The following is a 22,670-nucleotide window of genomic DNA, read 5'->3' as shown; positions in this document are numbered from 1 at the left end:
GGTGGGCCGGGGGGGAGGAAGAGGGAGGGTGGTTGCAGGTGGGGAGAGTAGCGATGGACCACAGGAAGGGTGGCTTCTGGCCACTGGACCGAACATTCTGCTGGGTCAGGGGAAGGGGGGCAGAGGTGTGGCTAGAATGCAAAGGGCGCCCCCCCACCCAAGGATGTGTAGGACTGAGTTGGCATGCTGATTGGTGGAGGTTCATTGTTGGAAGGCAGTGATTTGTGGTTGCTTTATAATATATGGTAAGATGCTGGGCTTGGTTTTTAAATCCTGGATTTTAATTAATACCTTTTAATTAAAACCTTTTAATTTTTTTTGTAAACAATGCTTGAGGCAGGTTCCTGGAGAAAATGCATTAACATTTTCTAAATAAATAAACATAGTACTTTCATCCTTCCATGGAAGATCTTTTCCCAATTTAATGTATGGACCTGGGTTAGTCCTGCATTTTTTGAATTCTTGTTTTGTCTATTGTTTGGCTATACTCTGCTGGAAAACCACAGTGTTTATTTTTTGTTAAACTCTTATTTCCTGTGCTGCAAAGAAGTATTAGATGTTGAATATTTCATAATGACTCTGAAGGTTATCAAAACCTAGTCATAATGTTGCATCTCTTTCAATCACAGGAGAGCACAGTAGGCAATGTGATGAGAGGTTTCATTTCATTCCTTTTTTTTCTGCTTGATTGTAGGGTTTTTTCCGCAGAAGCATTCAGAAGAACATGGTTTATACATGTCACCGAGATAAGAACTGTGTTATTAATAAAGTCACTCGGAATCGCTGCCAGTACTGCAGACTACAGAAGTGCTTTGAAGTGGGAATGTCCAAAGAATGTGAGTTGATCATGTCTACAGTCTCAGTATCTTTATCTGGCCACTATACCACACTACAATCTAAGTATATTTCTCTTTATATGTATATGCTAGGATGGATATATAGATATATGTACTGGGATGGGGGTGGGAACGTGACTACCTTGTCAGAATAGATTAAACATGTTTTCTATCAATGAGATGGCTTGTTTGTAATATTTGCATAAAAGGACATTTTGTATAACGTACAACAGTATTTGTCACCGTTTCCATAGCCACAACCAACCTTTAAGCCTCCCCTTCCCCATGGCAGCATAAGATCTGTTGAACTATGAGTGTGTGACAGGAAATTACATGGAAAACAGGGTCAAATGACAGGAAGGAGGTGGAAGAATGCACTGAACCTTAGAAGACATACTAGTAGGTGTAGAGATGGCTGAGGTAGGGCAGACTGTTAGAAGAGACAAAAGGCATGTATGTGTGGAGCATTGGTGGACCAACTGATATAGGCCTGGAGCACCTGGCCAGGCAAGGGGATGAGAGAAAACTTTTGTGAATCTGCTGCTGAATGACCTTTTCTCATTGTTCTTCTGGTTTTCTCATCACATGTGCAGAGATGGGCCAGAGGTGTTGCCTTGGCTTTTTGCACGTGTGCGCTAGTAGAAGATTTTTCCAAGAAGTTGCAGAAGAAATTGTAACATGATAGAGGCTTGTGAGTCAGCAGATGTAAATCCATGGGTTGAAGACCACTGACAGGAGAGCATTTTCACATGTAGCACCTGCAGGTCAGAGTGCTCAAATCTCAGATGTGCTGAACCCTTGTAAGATACTCAGAAATTATTGCCGATCAAAACAGTATGTCAACAGATGCTCATATCAGTTTTACACTATGCAGATTTCCGCTTCCTACACATTGCGACTGTTCTGTATTTGCAGGTTAGGACAGAAATATTTATCTAGCTGCATATAATTCTTCTATGTAGATGTGTTCAGCAAACATGTAAATGAAGTTCATAAGCTGGAGCTCTTAAAGGGCAGTGTTCAGGTTCCCATGTGATGGGTAAATTAATTGATAATAGGAGCTTGAAGGCAAGCTAAGTAAGACATCTCTGTACAGGGTTGAGATAATGAAACTGGTGAGCACGTGTAAATCCAAACAGAAGAAGATAGGGTTGGAAGGAGATGTCTCTTAGTGAAGAGTGGTGAGCAAGCAGGCAGGTGTAGGAAGAGTGCCAGGGTAACTTGGAATGGAGGAAGCTGCAGAATGTTTATTCAGATAGCCTTGATTGCCTTGACAGAACCTGTCAGAGCAATCCTAAGGAAATCTCATGTTATTCAATAGGACTTACTTTCAGGAAGTGCGCTTAGGATTGCAGCTACAGTGTATGTTCCCTCCTTTCTTTCTCAGATCTAAAGTTATATAATAGTGGACACGGGCAAGTTTGCAGAAATCTAGTAAGGTGGCACTTCTATAGATTTTTTTGTATCCCTGTTAGCGCAGGTCACATAAGTTGTCCTTCCTAAGTCACACATGCCTCCCAAACCTGGCAATGCGTTAGATACAGAAGGTTTTGTAACAAACTGTGTTTTAACTTTGCTGTGGAATGTGTTCCGCTAGGTTTCCATTCTTTTGTTGACTGTAAGAGGTGAGTTTTGTAACCAAACTGTAATGTACACCAGAGAACTAATCTAAGCATCTGTGTTTCTTCAATTAGCTGAAACTCCACAGTTAGAATACAGTACTGTGAACTTTAGATGTGAAAGCAAAACAGATTGTAAAGCTGGTCTTGTGTTTACAAGCTGCAGAAGGCTGAAAAGCAAGATGCCCATGTGTAATAAGATCTTCCTTGCACCTGCATTAAGAAATGTATGACAGGCTGTCTGTGTGGCAGCCAGAGACAGCAGCAACTGCCTGTATAAATCGCCTTGTTGCTGCACTGAAGCAGTCTCATAGTAGAATTTGGAATTGTGTGTGTCAGCTTAGAGTCCATATAAAATATTCAGCTGATAATTTTTCAGTGGCAGAGTCATAAAAGTATAGATATCACTATCTTGCAGGTGCAGTAAGAGTAAAGGAGCTCCTGTTATTACTAACAAATGCATAGCTTAAAACAGTTTTCCATTTATTTAGTCCCATCCATTCCACCTAGACCAATAAAAATCAAATTGGGCTGCATCTTAAAAGCATTTTTTGTTCTTTGTTGGAGTTGCTAATGTTACAATATAACATAAGAAAGTGGTCTAGAAAGAGCTATAAATGCACCTGTTGCAATCAATTTGTGAAATAGGTAAGCTGAGGGATTTTAAAAAAAACTTTTTATTTTTATTCTTGAGTACAATACAAACTTCATTCCTCACATGAGAGATAGATGCTACACAGCTTTTTTTGGACAGGTTGCAGAACATGCAACTTTCAAGTCTCTCCCACCCCCCCCACCCCCCCAGTACAACGCAGAGAAAATTGAGTCTGAAGTTCATCTTATTTTTTTCTGATGTTTCTGCATATAATATTTATTCATATTCAGCTGTATTTCCGGTGAAACGGACTATCAGACCCCTTGGAATGGACTCTGAATCTTTTACGGGAGATCCATCTGATGTTATTGAAAGCCAACATGCTCTTTAGATATGGCCTGCTACTGACTTGATTAGGAACATAAACTATGACGCATGCCACATATTTTGACAACATCTGTTAGAATTGTCATCTCCCTACCACTACTACCACTTGGATGAGAATCGTACTGTTTGCCCACTGTTCAGTCTTCTCTCTGATAATTTGTTCTTCTATATCAGGGGTCTGCAACCTGCGGCTCTCCAGATGTTCATTGACTACAATTCCCATCAGCCCCTGCCAGCATGGCCAATTGGCCATAATGGCAGAGGCTGATGGGATTTTTAATCCATAAACATCTGGAGAGTCGCAGGTTTCAGACTCCTGTTCTATATCACTAACCAAAACAAGGAAGCAACTATCTAAATAATAGGTGTCCTTATCCCAAAACTTCCAAAGCATGCTTTTACAGAGGTTTTGCTCTGATTTGGCATCCAAACTGGAGTGGGTTTTTAAAAAGTCATTCATGTAGAAGAAGAGCTGGATTTTATTCCCCACTTTTCTCTACCATAAGAAGTTTCAAAGTGGCTTACAATTGCCTTCCCTTCTCCCTTGCCTACAACAGGCACCTTGTGAGGTAGATGGGACTGAAAGAAAAGTTCTGTCAGAAAACCTTTTGCACATTGTATGGATGAGATGATTCATACCTTTAAGGTCTTACACATTGGCTCCATTGTTCTTCCCTCAGCTCCCCACAGCCAATATCCCCCAAACCGGGGTGTTGTGGGGTTTCCAGTTTAAGTGGGGAAGCCCATATTCACATTCTTGGTCCCTCAGCTATTCGGTTGAACATCCAGCTTCCACGCTACTTCTAATTTTATAACTCACTATCGCCTTCTGCTAGCTACTAGCAAGTGTATATATGGTCTTGTAACGTAATCATCACAGTATATCACCCAATACCCCATGGTAGGTTATATCAGAATTACTTCAGTACTTTAGGTAATGGTTTAGATAATGGTGATTAGGTTTAAACAAATCCTATTATTAGTCATGGTGGCAGCAAGTTACTTGCAGCCAATCACCATGCTTGGGGCAGGGCTTACACAGGACAGGTAAAAAACAACACAAACAAAATAGCGGAATGTGGCAGTAACTCACTGTCTCGTGCAGTCGCCCTTCTCCCCCACTGCTGAATAATTGCAGTCACTGTACCATCTGCAGCTGCCTAAGAAAGAGTATGCATAGACATTGGCCACTCCCCATGGGAGAGTCAGGATTGCTGGCAGCTGCAACTGCACCATTAACTGTTCTGTAGTGATACAGGTGTCTAAAAGAAAAGCAGGCATCTGGGAACAGTTGGAGAGAGCTAGTGACATGGGGCCGAGGTGGGAGGAAAGGCAGGAGAGGTAGCCCCCTTGGTGGGCACCATTAATCCTTGTGTGCTGATTCAGGCTTCCAAGAAGAGGATGAGGAAGGAGCTGGTGACGGGGTCCAAGAGGGGAGGACAGGCAGGAGCATTTAGCCCTCTCAGTGGGCACCTTTAATTCACCAGCAGCTTTCTAGAGCCCGTTGTTCATACAATGGGCTTTACTGCTAGTAGCTAAATGTTTGGCAATCTATATACAGTGGAACAATGAAATTTCTTGTAGAGTTTCTTGGTGCCATAATTCTATTAACATTTTCAGTGATGAAGTGAATCCACGACTGAAGGGTAGGGAAGATTTCTCACTCCAACCCCTGGTCTAAGCAGAGACCATGTTTCCAGAATTAAGAAAGGTAAAGCCAGAGGGATTACTAATTTATGTTTTGCCCAGGGTCTTGAAATTCTTTAAGGTGGCCCTCAAGTTCAAGATTGACAGTGAGCTCATTGCCCTTTTCAGCATGAGTACTGCACACAAAAGGCAAAAATGTACTCCAAGGCTAGACAGGAAAATAGGCCTACGTTGCTTAACCACTGCCAAATGGAAAAATTAATCTTAGTGGACACCTGCAAATAATAGCCCAAATTGGCTGCTTTGGAGGCCAAAGAAAGAAAGAGTGCCCAGCTTGAACTCTGTGAAATTATCTGGGTATCCATTACTGTTTGGTTTGGTAGCTGCCTTGTGAAATAGCGAAACAAACAGCATATAATCTTTGAGACCGAATTCTGCCCTTTGAGGCAGTGTCAGTAGATACCAGCTTATGCAGTCCCATAATAGGATTTTAAAGATATAGGTAAGTATCATACGCTGTCAAAAGAGAACTAGATTGCTTTTACTTTAGTGTCTAGTGAATTGCTTTCAAATGAAGTTAATTCCAGAGATTTGTGGCGAAATAATTATTCTCCTTCCTGATATGCAGAGATTTAATGACACTTTTTACTGTGGGTTTTTTTTCTTCAGGAGCTAATGAGCCATGGTAGATGGTACATACAGATTTTCTTTTGCTTCATGTTCAGTCCATACACCATAACTTATACTCCAATTCTATTTTATAGAGGTGAACAATTTGGCTTTAATCCAGCAATTTTAAAAAATATAATTATTTTCCTTTATTGGTTCTGTTTTGGACACTTCTGCTTAAAAGTCATGTTTTTTTAAATGCTATATTGAGCCCTGGACTTTCACTGTTGACTTCAGTTTTCTATAATGATCAATCACACCAAATCTGGGTTCAAGGTGATTATAAGCTAAGGAGAGATAGATACTGTAGCAGATCCTATTAGTCATGAACAAATTTTGAGCCATGAGGTAATTACCTTTAAACTGAGCAAGAGACCTCCTTTATTTTAAGTTTTTCAAATTAGAAACATGTGTAATGCTCTAGTAGAAAAACATAGTGGTTTAAAATCTAAAACCTTTCTAAGAAGATAATCTAATATCTAACATATTTATAGGATTTATTGCTAACATCTGTGCTATTTTGCTTTAAAATATAGAGGTACCTTTTAGTTATGGTAATAAATGTAATAGGTGTTTACAGGTAGATATCACACCATAGCAGTGGTAATGATTTTACCTAGGTTTATGTCAACAAGATTGAGGGAGAATTTCTTTAAGTGCTAGTTTTAGTGATGTCTTATTCCACATAAGTTGGTAGAAAGGCATGCTCAAAATCATTGTTGGAGATTGGGGTGATTTGGTGCCAATTTTGTTCATATATTTTATTTATTTTATTTTATTTTATTCCACTTCTAAACCGCCCTACCCCCAGGAGGCTCAGGGCGGTGTACATACACATAAAACAATTCACATTCACATAAAACAATAAATACAATAAAACCACTTAATATAATTTAATTTTGGGTATCCCTGACCTTGATAGCCCAGACTAGCCTGATCTCATCAGATAATGGAAACCAAGCAAGGTCAGCCCTAGGTAGTATTTGGATTGGCAACCTCCAACAAGCACCAGGAGCATGATGTGGAGTCAGGCAGTGACAAACCACCACTGAATGTCTCTTGCCTTGAAAACCTTATGAGGTCACTATAAGTCAGCTATGACTTGACAGCACAATGACATAAGACCAGAGCAATGGAGATGGTTACTGAATATTGCTTTACCTAGGCTTATGTCCACAAAACACCCATACCTCCTACAATGATCTAGTACATTCCTAAGTACCATTGTAGGAGGTATGGGTGTTTGGTGCTAGTTTTGTTCCTATCTTTTGGAGTTGTGCAAAAGTCCAGTACCTTGAAGGTTTTGTAATCCCCTTCATTAATAATATGTTCTGTATTAACCTCATGATCCAAATGTTATATTATGGTGTTGTATTAAAGATTATGTAGCTTTTCAGATTTGGGATCTACACTTGCAGTTGCTGAAATAATCCTTGCTGCTAGATGGAAAAAAAGCAGTATCCTCCAGCTCCAAGAGTCTAGTTGAATTTTGTTTGAGAAAATTTACCACTTATTAAATTAATTTATTTCCAAAAAACATGAAGATACCCTTCTGATATTTCAGATAAGTTTATGATATTTTTTGTTGCTTATGATGATAGAACTAGTTGATTTTTAAAGATTTATATGCTGTACATATTTGTTTCTAAATAAAAAATGTTGATATATCAATGTAGCATTGTAATTATAGGTTCAGCAGTTCGTTTGAATTCCCAGGTTTCATTTTTGAAAGTCTTTAGTCCCTTCTTTTACAGTGATATAAAGCAAAAATGTATATCTCCATGAGAGACTTTTCAGGTTGGGGTGGGGTTATACTGTTTTAACAAAAGGAAATCTGGGTGTTCAGAGAACCTATCATTACAATGCTATATCAATATATTGATATTTAATGACTTTTTAAAAAATGCACTCATATTAATATAAGCATGTGGAAAAATTAAAAAGGAGTGCTGTGATGTCACCCATGATGACAGAATCGTACCTTGAAAAATCTGATTATTTAAAGCCCATGTGGAAGAAAATAAACTGACTCCACAATTGTGAAATTCTAGAGGGAGGGCAGGCCTACAGAATAACTGTGCCCAAACCAGAGGTGGAGCTACTATGGGGTGCCCTGGGGACAAATGCCCCAGGCGGCCGCTGTTGGGTCACATAGGGGGCAGAAAATCACCCCCACACCCCTCCTCCTCCTCCTCTCAGCCCTGCCCCACCAGGCCCAGTGGAGGCCACTGCTGTGTGCCCCTGTCCAGCCCCGCCCCAACAGGCCTGGCGGAAGGCACTGCCGGGAACCCCTCGGCCGCACCCCACCCGGCGGAGGCTGCTGCCAAGCACCCCTGCCCACCCCATCAGGCCCCCCCCAGCTGCCCGAGACTGCTGCCAGCTAGGGTAAGTGGGCTGTGTGGGAAAGTCCCTTGACTCTCTATCATAGAATCTCACTATGACTTTGGCCCAGTCATTGACAGTCAAACCTCCCTCACAGAGTTGTTGTGAAGATAAAACAGAGGAAGAGAGAAGGATGTTGTAAGCAGAGAGCAGAATATACTTAATAATAGGTGAACAGGTTTGGGAGCAGACAGGTAAACAGTTAAGCAAACAGAAGATAAGCAGCAAATATGCGTGTGTTGGGATTAGGGATCTCAATAAAATGAGTCATTACCACAGAGAAAACAATACATAAAAGTATAGAAGGTTATCTTTAAATTTGTTCAAATGGCTGTTTGTGCTTTGGATGATGATTAATTGCTGCATGATTTTTCAGAGTTTTAAGTTTGCCAGTGTACTATTTTTCAGTGGCAAATTAAAATCATTGCCTTTCAGTCCTCTTTGATCCTTCTTCAGACTCCCTTCCTGTTTTGTTCAGCCTTTCACTTGCCAGTTTTAATTTTGACTAGAAATTTATAATAAGCGTTTAATAACAAAATGAAATCCATGTTTGGTGGAGATGCTTATGTAATGGGGGAAATTGCATCAACTCGTCAAATGAGTTTTTCCTCCTGTGCCATGTATGGCAGATTAATAGCTTGTGAATTCATTTGCAACTCATTTTGTTTCAGAAAAATATTCCAGACCATCGAAGAGACTGTTAAAGAAAATAACAAGAGGATATAATCCTCCCCCTTCTCCCACATAGACAGCTAAACGGTGACACCATGCTGCAGTTAACCAGAAACCTCCATTTCTCAGCCACTCACTGCAAGGGCACCACAGCAGGAGTACGTAGGAGAGGAGTCAGTCACTGGATATAATAATAATATATGTGAGAGGGTGTTGCTTCATTGCAATCATTGAAAAAGCGGTGCACATAAACAGGGTGACCTAAATGGTACAGGATGGTACCTTTATGCACATAGGTCAGTAAACACACAGGAAGGGGCAAGTTCATTCTCAATTTTTAAAATATTACATTAACAACAAAATCTGTGCCACCATGCCACCTCTAGACGGCTTCTAGGTGGTGCAGGGAGGCAACTGAAAGAAAGAAAAAACCAACCGTCTAGAAGCCCTCCATAATGCTTAGTGGAATTACATCACCCAAAAGGGTGGCATAAGTTAGAAGCCCCAGCCATGGTATTACCGGCCTTAAAAGCCAGATGGAAGCCAAAGCCCTGGAAATGGTCCAGTTGCCATCTGATCTCGTGGAGTTTTCTGCCATGGAACTGAGGAGTGCCCGGCTGTTGGTCTCTTTGTCCTTTACTCCAGTGGGGGTACCTCTTACACTGGCAGAGGAGGGAAACACCCTGGCACTGTCCCATGGCACCTCCTTTGGTCCATTAGTCCCCTCCCCCTCGCATGGGATTGGACCATAATTCTACAAAAGAGCATTTTATTAGCATCTTTCACAGTACACTCTAGGTCTGTTTTCTCATTACTGACCCATGGGGTGCTGTCACATCACAACAAAGTCTACCTAGGACTTTGTCTGTGGGGTAATTTGCCATTGACTTCTTCAGTCATCTACACTTTACCCCCAGCTAGCTGTGTACTCATTTTGCTGACCTTGGAAGAATGGAAGGCTGAGTCAACCTTGAGCCAGATACCCAAAACTGACTTCCGTTGGGATCAAACTCAGGTCGTGAGCAGAGCTTTGACTGCAGTATTGCAGCTTACCAAATCTGCCACAGAGCTCCTAAGAAGAAAGTGGAAACTTATGGCAAAACAGAAGATCCTTGAACAGTGTAGGAAAAATATAAAGAGCTGATGTCATGAATGCCTTCCATACAAACCAGAACTGGAAAGGGGAGCGTCAGTCATAGTGAGAAGTGGGGCAGGTTCCTTAAGCAATGGTTCTCAACCTTCCTAATGCCGCAACCCTTTAATACAGTTCCTCATGTTGTGGTGACCCCCAACCCTAACATTTATTTTTCATTTCATTTTCATTTCAATTATATTTGTACTCCACCCTATCCCTGAAGGGCTCAGAGCGGCTAACAACATGATAAACAATACATTTCAACAATATAGCAATAATAAACAGTAACAGTAATAAAATACATAAGTCTAAATAGAACCAATTTCAGATGGTGACTAAGCTTTCAGGCTATACAAATTATAAGAACAAAAACAGCAGCATTAACAGACAATTCAGGTATCAACTAAATCCATATAATATCTAATACATCAATATAAATCAATACATTAGCAACATCAGAGTAGCAATACACAACAATCAAGTAGAAATATATCGATACATTTCCAACCAAATGTTTCCAACGCATCAATATATAAACTTCATGACAATACATAACCTATAAACTAATTTAAGCAACAAGGCAAAACAATAACAGTACAATATACAGTATAAAACATTATCAATAAACTTAAACTACCCTGTAAGACTAAACTACCCTTCACTATAACTGCTGTAAGAATAACCTATTAGAGCTACCTAGTTCCTACTCTACTCCTGACAACATATAAGAGAAACTACAATCCCTAGGTGCTCCGAGAACTAAGAGAACAAGAGAACTAAGTCACAAATACAGACTAACAATTCCTGGTAGCCTATACACCTAATAGTAAACTGCACTTCGGCAGGGCCAGCGAAAGTGGTGACTTAAAGGTTCAGTACAGGGAGGCCAGCAGTTCTTCTGGTATTTCTGTCGCCAACTCTGTCGCCAATAATCCGTTGTTGGCAAGCTGTTGGGGATCACAGTCAGTATAGTGCCCCAAAGGAACCCCCCAACCACAAACAGTACAGGCAAGTTCAAAAACTTGCCACCATGGGAAATCCAAGTCCATCACTATGAGAAAACCTCTGCCACCAGTTCTCCCTTGCTCGGCCCCTTACTCCTCGATGTGACAAGATGTACCTCTCACCAACTTGCACCTGCTTGTAATATTTCAGTGGGGCTCGCTCTTGCCGTTGCAGGGGGGTCTCTGCCACCGACCCCCTCCCATTCCACTCACTAACACAGCTATCACTGCCAGCTCCTCTTATCCACCACCGTGAAGGGAACTGCCGCTGCAGTAAAGCTCCTGCCACTAGTTCCCCACTGCTCAGACCATGGGGTGGGGGGAGGCCTGCCACCAGCCTCCCCCCAGCCGAGCTCCCCACAGATCGAACATGAGGTCTGTTACTAGTCCTGGGCGTTGGTGGCTCTCGGCAGCAACTCTGCGAGTCAGGAAAGCAACAGCTCAGCAACGCAGAGGTTGAAGATGTTCCACAGCTCTGCATACCAAACATACCAAACATACTGAGCTCTAAGTTTGCTGCAGGCTGCACTGACTTCATCACAAGCTCCATCACCTAGGTAGTTACAAGAATTTACTAAAGTCTAAGTCCTTTTAATTAGCTAAGCTTAGAAAAATACCGGAGCCTCTCCTTAACGACCTGCTCCGGATGCCATCTTATCTTATCCATTTTACAGATGGAGAACACTGATGCAGAGAGACTTAGGCGACCCCTGTGAAAGGGTCGTTCGACCCCCAAAGGGGTCCCAACCCACAGGTTGGGAACCAATGCTTAAGGGCAAGCAGAATGCTACAGTTTAAGATAGTGGGAAAGGGGTATTGACTTCTCCATTGCAAGACTGGCTTAACTCCAGAGCCGCTCTTCAGAGTTGTACACATTGCAGGATGGATGAACAGTTTTATTTTTAGCATCAGCATTGTTTTTGTCTGTGTCCCAAATACAACTGTGTGACTTACTGGAGCAGAAATGCTAGCCTTGAGAAACTGCTTTTTTATTTACTTTTTTTTCCTTGAAGCCGAATCACGCTGCTGACAGCTCCTGGCTTCTTTGTGCTTTGCTTTGTATCCTGGTGGAAACCAAGCTAACATAAGGGAGATGCAGCTAATAAGCTCATATAAAGATTGATTACATGTCCTCAGCTGGATGTTAACGCTAAGCTTTATTCTCTGAGGTATAACATCTGTGGCGAGCCTTTCACTGCTCTTCTGCGGTAACATCCGTTTTGCCAGAATAATGCTGTCTTGCACAGGGTGCAGGCTACCTGGGTTTGCATACATAGATCCTTCCTGCTTTGCCAGTTCCAAAAGTGCTTGCTCCTTTTGCTTTGGGTTGACAATATCATGTTAAAGTTGGAACTGCTAAGGTGATTATAATGTGATTTCAGCATCTAGATTGTCTCCAAGATAAACTCTTTCAAATGTGGCCAGTATGTGCTGTTTAGTTCTTCCAGAGGACTTCCTATTTGATTCTGTTGGGTGGCAATGTGTTCCTGTGGATAAAAGTGACACGTCAACCTGCTTTTGAAGGAGATCAAAGGAGTTTGAGGCTCGGGGGAATGGATGCCTTTTACAGTTCTCCAGAGCTTTTTGTACAATACTTTCATGCTGTGTTAGGAGCATGAATGAATAAAATGTAAGGCTGGCCATCTATGCTGTCACTCCCTGTTCTGTGTGTGAGGGCAGATAAAAAGGGCAATGTTAGATAGTGACTGGATTGCAGTCAGCACTGGAAAATTATAAGCAGAAACCTTGCTGAGTTGAAGTCAGAAAAGCAGGTTTTACATGAAGTGGGTACATGATGAAGTGGTGGAGAAAAGTGTCATAACACCACAGCTGACTTAGGCAACTCTGTAGAGCCAGTGTGTTGTAATGGTTAAGAGTGGTGGACTCTAATCTGGGGAACCAGGTTTTCTTTCTCACTCTTCCACATGAGTGGTGGACTGTTATCTGCTGAATTGGATTTGTTTCCCTGCACATGAAGCCTGCTGGGTGACCTTGCTGAGAGTTTATGTGTAGTATCCCAGAGGAGGGGGAAGGGATCATGCCTTGCTGAGCCCTGTCCCTGAAAATGATCCTGTGTCTATGGCGGATTCCGCATGGGCCCAAAACAGCGGTCTGAAAATGGTGTAAAATGGTTTAAAACAGTGTGAAAGGGTTTACACCGTTTTGACACTGTTTGCACACTGTTGTTTTTGGCCCATGTGGAATCCGCCTATGGCAGGCTGGATTGAGTCCTTAGCCTTTTTTCACCTCTTGCCAACACAGTCAGTGTCTCCTTGCTTCTCCTTCTCAGGGAAATAGCATAACTATTAAAAGATATCTGTTGTTTAACTCTGTTTCTTGTATAAAGGGCCTTTAGTCACACACAAGGAGGTTCTGAAACCAATTTCTTAAAAATTGTGCCTGAAAGTCCTACAGGCAGGGCCTAAGGCTTGTGAGGATATAATTATTTCTGGGATTTTGTCTCCCCCAGATCTGTAACAAGTTGTTTATATTATAAACATGCAAATGGATTTGCTGCGAATGGATTCTTTGCATTTTCGAGGCACATGCCTAACCATGGGAGTTACACCTAAATGGAATTCTTCATGTCCCCTGGCAAAAAGTGCAACTTGACTGCAAGCAGGCTTTTAATGTGAATTACAGGCTTAGCTAGTCATCTGACAGGCACTTTTACTGGAGTTAGAAAAAGATGCAAGGGTAGCACACTGATCCAATCCCCCCCTTTTAAACATTGCTCCAAGCAAGTAAGATATTAGCATGTACACACAAACTCCTTGTAAGAATGAAACGTAACCTAATAACAACATGTATTATGGTCATAGACCAGTCATAGATACAAATGAAAATGATTCGCGAACCGAAGTTATGATCATTACAATTAAAACCATAGCCACATCTAATTATACATAAATATACACAATATAAGCAGTTTTAAATTAAATGTTTTTTTAAAAGTGAATTCTCGGAATCATGTTTAATTTGCTTACTGTGAACTTGATGCACATGAGCACAAAAGTTTGCCACTTTGCCTCATAATACGAAAGTCTTCAGCTATCAGTAATTTTTCTACAGAAAGATAACCTGAAAGAGTTTTTCTATATTGCATGTTTGGTGTGTGGCAGGAGAGGTCACATTGGAGTTTAAAAATAATTTGAATTATTTTTTTTTCCTGAAAGTAGAGTTGTTTTTTAAAACTGTGCCCAACTTCACCTCTCATTAGTAGAAGGCATGTTTCATGTTCACTAAGTGATTCACTAAGGGAAAGACTTCAGGAACCAAATCATACGTTAAGTGATCTAAATGTATTTTCAGGGCATTTGGGGGCTTTTAGCATGTTTGCTACTACATTTGGCTTCATTTTACTGAAGAATGTTGAGACTGATCTTCCATTTTATGGCTTTATTTATTTGGGCTTTTCTGCTAAATCTCCCTCTGAAGGCTCATGGCAGTTAACAATTAGAAACACATGATCATTGTATATTTGCAAAGTACCTAAAATATTTTAAAAACCCAGACACTGAAGAATCCTTCCTTCCCAGCCTCATTCTTGGCTATAAAATGACTTCTTCTCCCCAAAGGCCTTACATTGTTTCCAGATGATACCCACCGGACACTCATGACCTCTGGGGGGTAGGGGGAGATGTCAAGGTTTGGCAGAATCCATTGGGGATTCTTCGTGTGGCCACTTGATTCAGACTCGGCATAGAAAGGATACCCTGCAAAAGCCCTGTTCAAGGGAAAGAGGTCACTAGAACACACTGTATGTCCAATTTCTAATTTGCCCCCAACAAATTGGGGCCATTTGGGAATTGGGTTGCTGTTTCTGCAAACCTGAGGGTTTGTAGAAGAATATGAAAAGTTTGTTTTTATATGCCTAATAAAGGTGTTCATTCAAATATGAAAAGTGGAAGGAAACGGGGGGTTAAGCTTTAAACAAACTAAAAAGTGATGTCCATTAATGGAGTAAAAGAAAGAAAAAACAACCAGTATTTTGGGTTGCTGTGGCTGGTGTGGTGGATCACAGAGAATATCCAGCTGTCAACATGGAGTTTTGCTCAGGGGGGAAGAAGGAAGCAAGAATCTTACCAGAGGCAGCAGTAGGTGGAGAGACACCTGCCAAAATCATGTCTGCAACACAGGTGTGCAGATCTGCTGATCCCCCATCCTGCCCCCCCTACCATGCGCTCTGAAGTGATCAATGATGCTTGTGTGAAGTAATAGGGCAGCGAAGGCTGCTTGGAGAGAAAGAATGACGGAAAGAAGGACAGGATCAGCGTGGAGTTGCAAGGCCAAGCAGAGGGGCAAGTCCCAGGGCTTCATTGGTGGCTCTCTCCAGCTGCAAAGGAGTTCCATGCATGGCAGCCACAGGGAAGAGCCCCTCAGCCAGTCCCCTGGGCAGGCGGGATGTGATGCTGGCAGGCGCCTCTGGGCTGGGTGGAGCCTCCAGGTGCAAGAGCAGTCCACCTCTTCAGCCTGCTGTGCACGGGCAGGTGGTGGCGGCAGCAAGAGGGTGCAGGAGGGCGGCAACTTAGGGCAGTGGAGGTGGGCAGGCTGGGCATGCAGGTGTGGGGGGCAGTGGCGGCAGTGTCCGGGGTAGGGAGGCTGGAGGCTGCGCTCAGGCAGCCCATGGCAACCTGGTGGAACTAGGAGGGTGATGGGCCTGAATGGGGTCTCCCTGCCATTCCGTCAGCTGTGCTGCTTCTCGCCGGAGCTGTGCCAGTGCAAGGTCACTCCATCATACTTGTTCAGCCAGCCAATGGAGCAGCATGGCGAGGTGGGATTCGCCATTTAACAAGCGGGTTGCCCAAACCAGGCCAAGCTGGCTGAATCCCACCTCTGGGTGGAAGGTGCACGAAAAGGTAATAAAAAGGGGAAGACGGAAAGGGAAGAGGAAGAAGATAGGAGGGAAGCAGGGAGTGGGAGAGAAAAGAAGTGTGTGTGAGAGAGAAACGGAGGAGAGGGAGAGAGAACATAAGAGAAGGAGCAAGCGGGGGGGGGGGGAGTACATGAGTCTTTCCCCAAACGCCCATAAAGAAGAGCGAGAAAACAGGGACAGCTGACAAGGAGGGAGGAAGTTCGAAAGATGGGGTGAGGAGGGACTTTTTTTGAAAGGGTAGGTAGGCAGCGAGCCAGCAGCGGCCCTTTTTTTCCAGTTTGCTCGCAACCCTACCAACCACTCCCATAGAAAACCCCTAAACAACACAAAATCAAGCCTCAACAAACCAATTGAACTTGCAATCTCAGGAGACTAGGAAGCAGGCTCAGCTCAGGAAAATCACAGCAGGAAACCAAAGGCTCAATTTTGGGAATTGCCTCCTGTTCTTCATAAGCCCCCCCCCCCTGCATGCTCACAACCACTTCAGCATCAAACACACCTCCCTTCACCCATTTGCGCACCCACAGACCCACTCGTCCTGCTCCTGCACTGCTGTTTGCCCCTCCCCCATTTCCAAAATGGCACTCAGTTGCAAAATGAACCTCACGCCTGCAAAGCAAGTCCTACATGCTCCGTTCTGCGCCTCACTAGCATCTCCGCTCCTCTGCCTCTTCCTCCGCCCCTCTCCCCAGCGGCAGCCACCCGGAGCACAAGCACCAGGCCCACCGTCAGCTGACCTCCCTGAGTTACCCACACGGGTGCATCGCGTTAGCTCAGCAGCCCGTAGCCTAGGTGTTATTGTGTGTGTGGGGCTGAAAGATTTTCCACCTCCCTACATGATGAACTCTGTGCACACGTGCCCACAGAGGGGGCTCTGAGTGTCGCCTCTGGCACGTGTGCCATAGGTTCACCACAAGGGCAATAGGGGATCAGGGAAGCTTGGAGCAGAAAGCTCATCCTGTCTGAATCAGTGCAATGCAAGTCTGAAATACTATTTTGATGAATGAGCTCCTAACGGCAAACAGAATGTAAAATTAGTTGGGTAGGAAGATGATCTCTGATGTGTACTACTAATATAGCTTGAAAAAGCTTCCTTTTTCAAGTACAATATATTCAATTTCCTGAAAATATAAGGGGTTTGGCATTATGTTTGTATTTCTTCCTGGTGATCACCATTAGTTAGGGTGCTGCAAAATGATAATGTTAGGGTGCTGCAAAATGATAATGTTGATGATAATAATAATGATAATGTTGATAATAGTTGTTTTATTGTATGGTTGGGTTGTATATTGTTTCTGTGATATGTGTGAGCCACCCTGAGCCTGTTGACGGAGAGGGCGACCTATAAATCAAACAAACAAATAAATAAAAATTATTTCTAGTTATGGGACATTAGCTGCTGCTTTATAGCCGTGGGACAATATTGCTATATCTAGCAATATTAAACAAGTATTAAAGGAGCACTTTATATATGAACCTGGATTTATTAATATATACTTATTTGATTTTTCTTCTGAGTTTCAATATGGAAAGATATCAAAGGTGGCTCATGGAGAATTATTACAATACAATTACATTGGAGCCGCGGCTTCCACTCCTGTGTCACAGCTCTGGGGATGGCCTCTCATCCTCATTCATTAGGCCTTTCTGGTTATTCCCAGTCACTATCATCCAGTCATTCTCACCAGCTACTGGCAATTTGTCTGTTGGCAGTATGCTCCCCTTACCTGCATACTGCCTGGAATGCTCACCTTTCCATGATTTCAGGGGAAAGAAGGAAGACTCAGATCAGGAACGTAGGTATAGATTTTTTTATGGGGGGGTTTGGGGGTGGGGCCGCACCCCCACTAGCCCCTAGGCCTCCCCAAGCCCCGCCCCTGGCCTAGTGCTTATAAAAGCAGCTCTCCGAGGTCAGGGATGGCAGACTCCCCTGCCCTGCCCCTCCCTTCTGGGCAGAGGCATAGAGGGAAAATGGAGCCTGGTGCAAAATCTGAGTTTTGTGCCCCCCCCCCCACCCGGGCAGCCGCTGTGATGCTGGAATCCACATGCAAACAGCATCACTTTCAGTGGTGTTTAAACTAGAGAGCCCAAATTCTCCTTTTAAATCCACCTTAAAGAGAGACTCTGGGGTCCCTAGTTAAAGAACATTGAAAGTGATGCTGTTTTGGGGTGGATTATCCCCCACCCTGAAACAGCATCACTTTCAATGTGACGTAGTGGTTAAGAGCAGGTGCATTCTATTCTGGAGGAACCGGGTTTGATTCCCTTCTCTGCCACTTGAGCTGTGGAAGCTTATCTGGGGAATTCAGATTAGCCTGTGCACTCCCGCACATGCCAGCTGGGTGACCTTGGGCTAGTCACAGCTTTTTGGAGCTCTCTCAGCCCCACCCACCTCACAGGGTGTTTGTTGTGAAGGAGCAAGGGCAAGGAGATTGTAAGCCCCTTTGAGTCTCATACAGGAGAGAAAGGGGGGATATAAATCCAAACTCTTCTTCTTCTTCTAAACTGAGTACCTCAGATTCTCCCTTTAAATCCATGCCGAAGGGGGTGGATTTAAATGGAGAATCTGGGGAAATTTGGGGGGTGCCTGCTGTCAGGGGTGCAATGGTTAAGCTAGAAGCACCAAACTTTTAGGGTATCTTTAGTTTTGGTGAAGTTTGGTTCAGAGGGTCCAAAGTTATGGACCCTCAAAGGTGTAGCCCCATCTCCTATTAGCTCCCTTTGGAAACCGTGGGGGATGGGGCACTCCCTTTGGGAGTCCATAGCTTTCGACCCCCTGGACCAAACTTCACAAAAACTGGGTGATATCAATAAGAGATTCTCCTGATAATACATCCCAGGTTTGGTGAAGTTTGGTTCAGTCCAAAGTTATGGACCCTCAAAGGTGTAGCCCCCATCTTCTATTAGGTCACATTGGAAACAATGGAGGATGGGGGCACCCCCTTTGGGAGTCCATAGCTTTGGACCCCCTGAACCAAACCTCACCAAACCTGGGTAGTATCATCAGGGGAGTCCCCCAAACAATCCCTGAAAGTTTGGTGCTGCTAGCCCAAACAATGCACCCCCTGCAGGCCAAAAACCAAAAAAGCACTAAAATGTTTTTAAAACCCACAAACGGAGGGGCGGAGCTTTGGACATGAATGGGGGGGTTCAAACCCGAGAACCGTCCCTTACCTACGTCCATGACTCAGATGAAGCAGCTACACCTTAGCTAAAAAGGCCAATTGATGACCAGTTATTCATAGCATACAAAGCACAGTGAATAATGTGGTCATCTTGTCTTAAAACAGAAATGCCCTAGTGAAAGTACCAGTTGTTCAAGTCAAGCAGCTGTTGTCTTTCATAGTTGTATCACAAGGCCTGTCTAAAGAGCCAGCAAGGTATAGTGCTTAATATGTCAGACTGGAGCTCAGTTTCAAATTCCCGCTCACACTATGGAAGGCTGCTGGATGACACTCTCTCAGCCCTGACCCTGGCTAGTATTTGGATGGGAGACCTCCAAGGAATACCAAGAGCATGTTGACTAGGCAGGTAATGGCAAACCATCCCTGAATATTTCTTGCCTTGAAAACCCTCTGGATCGCCATAAGTCAGCTGTGACTTGACCAGGAATAGTGGTGGTAAAAGGCCTGTCTCAATATGAAAGGCGTGTTCAAAACCTAAGGGGTGGAGGGCGATTTTCCGCCCCCCACGTGACTGAATGGCCAACACCCTGGGACATGTGACCCCACTGGAAGCCAAGAATGCCAAGCACTGATCTAACACACCGTATGCATGCATCATGAAGACCTGCTTTCCCCTGAGACATTGGAAATAGGCCATGGACTTGAATGCACCCTTTTCCAAGTAATTGTTTTCAGGACCAAATTGTCCCCCACTCCATTTTTCCCCTTTAACCAGAGCTGAGTGTTAAGTACACCACCACCATTACCATGGTTAAGATTTCCATTGAGCAATTGAGATTTGTGACCAGGATTGAAAGCTGGCTCAAATTCTGATCAAGCAGTTTTCCGGATTAGCTTTAACCATGGTTGATGCTGTCAACATAAGTTGTATCTGCCTTTGCGAATATGATAATAGAAGGGAGCATGAAATGCCATTATCAACTTCTAGGCCCCTAACAACGATTAAAAGGGCTCCAATTATTACAGTTTACATTAGTAGACCTCCCTGGTGAAATACTTCCCCCTCAATTTTGAGAAGTAAAGGAACAGAGAGATTTGGCAGATTGTCTCTGAGATAGCAGGATCAACCATGCATTTATTTCCTGCAGGAACAGAGATTCCTAACTATGCCTAATTATACCATACTGTGTGCAGTCATTTGTGATGTAAATTTCTACTGGCTTCGGCCTGCTCATGAAGCAGCATCCCTTCTAATTAGAGACCGCTTGTTGAAACCAGACAGCCAGCCAGTACTAAGTCCGCCTTTAGAGAGCCAGAATACCCATCTCTTTGCTTTCCATTCTATATAATATCCAAATATGAGCTTTTGTTTTCTATATAGGAGTCTGAAAAAAACTGGGTCAGTTAATCCAAGTAGAAAGCATTCATTTTGTTGAGTTAACTCTATGATGAACAGCTGCCCCTTTGCTTTATTGAAATAAGCTCTGTGATGTGCAATAACTCTTGCTGGGGAAGTTATCTGGATCTCCAGTAATCACTTTGATTTGAAATGAACAGTAAAAACTGCTCTTTTGAAGAATGTGATGTTCCCTGAAAAGAAGCATCTCTCCCTGTCTGCCACTTGTGTGATCGATATATTAGACTGGCTTTCATAACACCGTAAAGTTGTGTGTCATAATATCTGCAGTATATTAGATGATATTGACTTGAATCCAGAATAGCATTTCTGTAGAGACAAGGATTTCCACTCACTGAATGTGATTTTCCCTTTTTCCTCTCACCCAGGAACCTGGAGCAAATGTAATTATTGGTCTGATGGATTGCTATTGGGCCACAGCAAGAAGCTTTGGAAAAATTACTGTTGAGTCATTTTGTGATCATAAATGGTTAGAGCAGAACTATTTGTCGCTAACCCAATGGGTTCAGGAGGTAGTAAATGCCTGATTAATTGTGCCAGCAGTTCTGAAAGAGGTGGTGATCTGTCCCCTTTTGAATGGCTCTCTTTGGACCCTATGGTGTTGGGTAATTATTGTCCGGTGGCCAACATCCCATTTTTGGGCAAGGTTTTGGAGACAGTGGTGGCAGCTCAACTGGAAGAAACTGATTTCCTGGATCCATGTCAGCCTGGTTTCAGGTGTGGTTTACTTCTCAAAATTGAGGGGGAAGTATTTCACCAGGGAGGTGTACTAATGCAAACTGTAATAATTAGAACCCTTTTAATCGTTGTTAGGGGCCTAGAAGTTGATAATGGCATTTCATGCTCCCTTCTGTTATCATACTCTCAAAGGCAGCTACAACTTATGCTGACAGCATCAACCATGGTTAAAGCTAAGCCAGAAAACTGCTTGATCAGAATTTCCTGTACAGCTGCTGGTCTGGAGATGGGTGGGAGTGGAGGCTGGAGTTATTTTATTGTGATTTTATTTCTGTTTGATTTGTTATATTTTATTCATGATGTTTTTACTATGGTTTTTATTTTTTTATCTTTGTAAGCTGACTAAATATGCTAGTATGAGGTCAGGTATAAATACCACAAATAAATAAATGTGACGGGCAATGTTTTAATCAAAAATTCAGGTCTCCAAAGATTTATACCTGAATTAATGTTTCCTCAACCCAGCCCTATCCTGGCATTAGCCCTTTCATGAGTCTTTCTTCTTGTGCCACTAGAAAAGCTGGAAGGGACCAACATATTACCTATATTGGACAAGTTGGGAGAAAACATTTTTTTCTATATAAGTGCAAGAATACTCATTTTTTACAAAACTCTTCATCAGGAGGACCAATATATCAGTGGTGCACACAGCAGAGAGTAGAAGAAAAATAATGTTACTGATAATTGCCTAATTATAAAACTTGGACAATCTGTATTGTTGATATGATATCAGACTATTTACCAAGCTGGGGTTAAAGTAGCTGAACAATAGTGTAATAACAAGGAATTGTACAAAACATCTGCATTTACAGATACGGTTATTACTAGCAGTCATAGTAACAAGGAGCGAACAATCTTGATTTACAATACTGTCTGTTGTGCTTAGAAATATGAAGAGTTTAAATGCCTAGAAGTGCTTTTTAAAAAATATGGAATGGATTTTCTTTTCTGCTCTGAGACAAGGAGTGTCTGAAAGAGAGAAGTCATGCCAGAAATGGTGGTACATTAATTCTTTGAATTAATTGAATAATCTGGAACCATGGGAACATCCGGGAACAAGTGCCCCAGGCGCCGCCTTGTTGTGGCCGCAAAAATTGCAGGTTCGTTTGAGGCTTTTTCTATTTTTTAGGGTTTTTCCATTTTTGGCCTGCAGGGGGTGCGGTTTTTAGGCTAGCGGCACCAAAATTTCAGGCTATTGTCAGGTGACTCTCCTGATGATACCAGCCAGGTTTGATGAAGGTTGGTTCAGGGGGTCCAAAGTTATGGACCTCTTGGCTTGCACATTGGTAGCCATAAATCGACTTCTCCTCCATAAATCTGTCCAAGCCCCTTTTAAAGCTATCCAGGTTAGTGGCCATCACCACTTCCTGTGGCAGCATATTCCAAACACCAATCACACGTTGCGTGAAGAAGTGTTTCCTTTTATTAGTCCTAATTCTTCCCCCCAGCATTTTCAATGAATGCCCCCTGGTTCTAGTATTGTGAGAAAGAGAGAAAAATTTCTCTCTGTCAACATTTTCTACCCCATGCATAATTTTGTAGACTTCAATCATATCCCCCCTCAGCCG

At 42.9% G+C, this 22,670-nt stretch overlaps 1 protein-coding gene across 4 annotated transcripts in view; it reads left to right on the top strand.

Moving 5' to 3' along the window:
* The window catches only part of RARB (retinoic acid receptor beta), a 400,206-nt gene that overhangs the window by 337,337 nt on the left and 40,199 nt on the right, over positions 1 to 22,670 (top strand). For all 4 annotated transcript variants that reach the window (XM_048511371.1, XM_048511372.1, XM_048511373.1 and 1 more), the window contains one exon: positions 695 to 836. In XM_048511371.1, the coding sequence (XP_048367328.1) occupies positions 695 to 836 (142 nt within the window). The remainder of the gene's footprint in view (positions 1 to 694; positions 837 to 22,670) is intronic.

Source organism: Sphaerodactylus townsendi, linkage group LG11 (genome assembly GCF_021028975.2).
Source record: "Sphaerodactylus townsendi isolate TG3544 linkage group LG11, MPM_Stown_v2.3, whole genome shotgun sequence".
Taxonomy (NCBI): domain Eukaryota; kingdom Metazoa; phylum Chordata; class Lepidosauria; order Squamata; family Sphaerodactylidae; genus Sphaerodactylus; species Sphaerodactylus townsendi.
The sequence above is the reverse complement of the archived record's forward strand: the minus strand, read 5'-3'. Positions and strand labels throughout refer to the sequence as shown.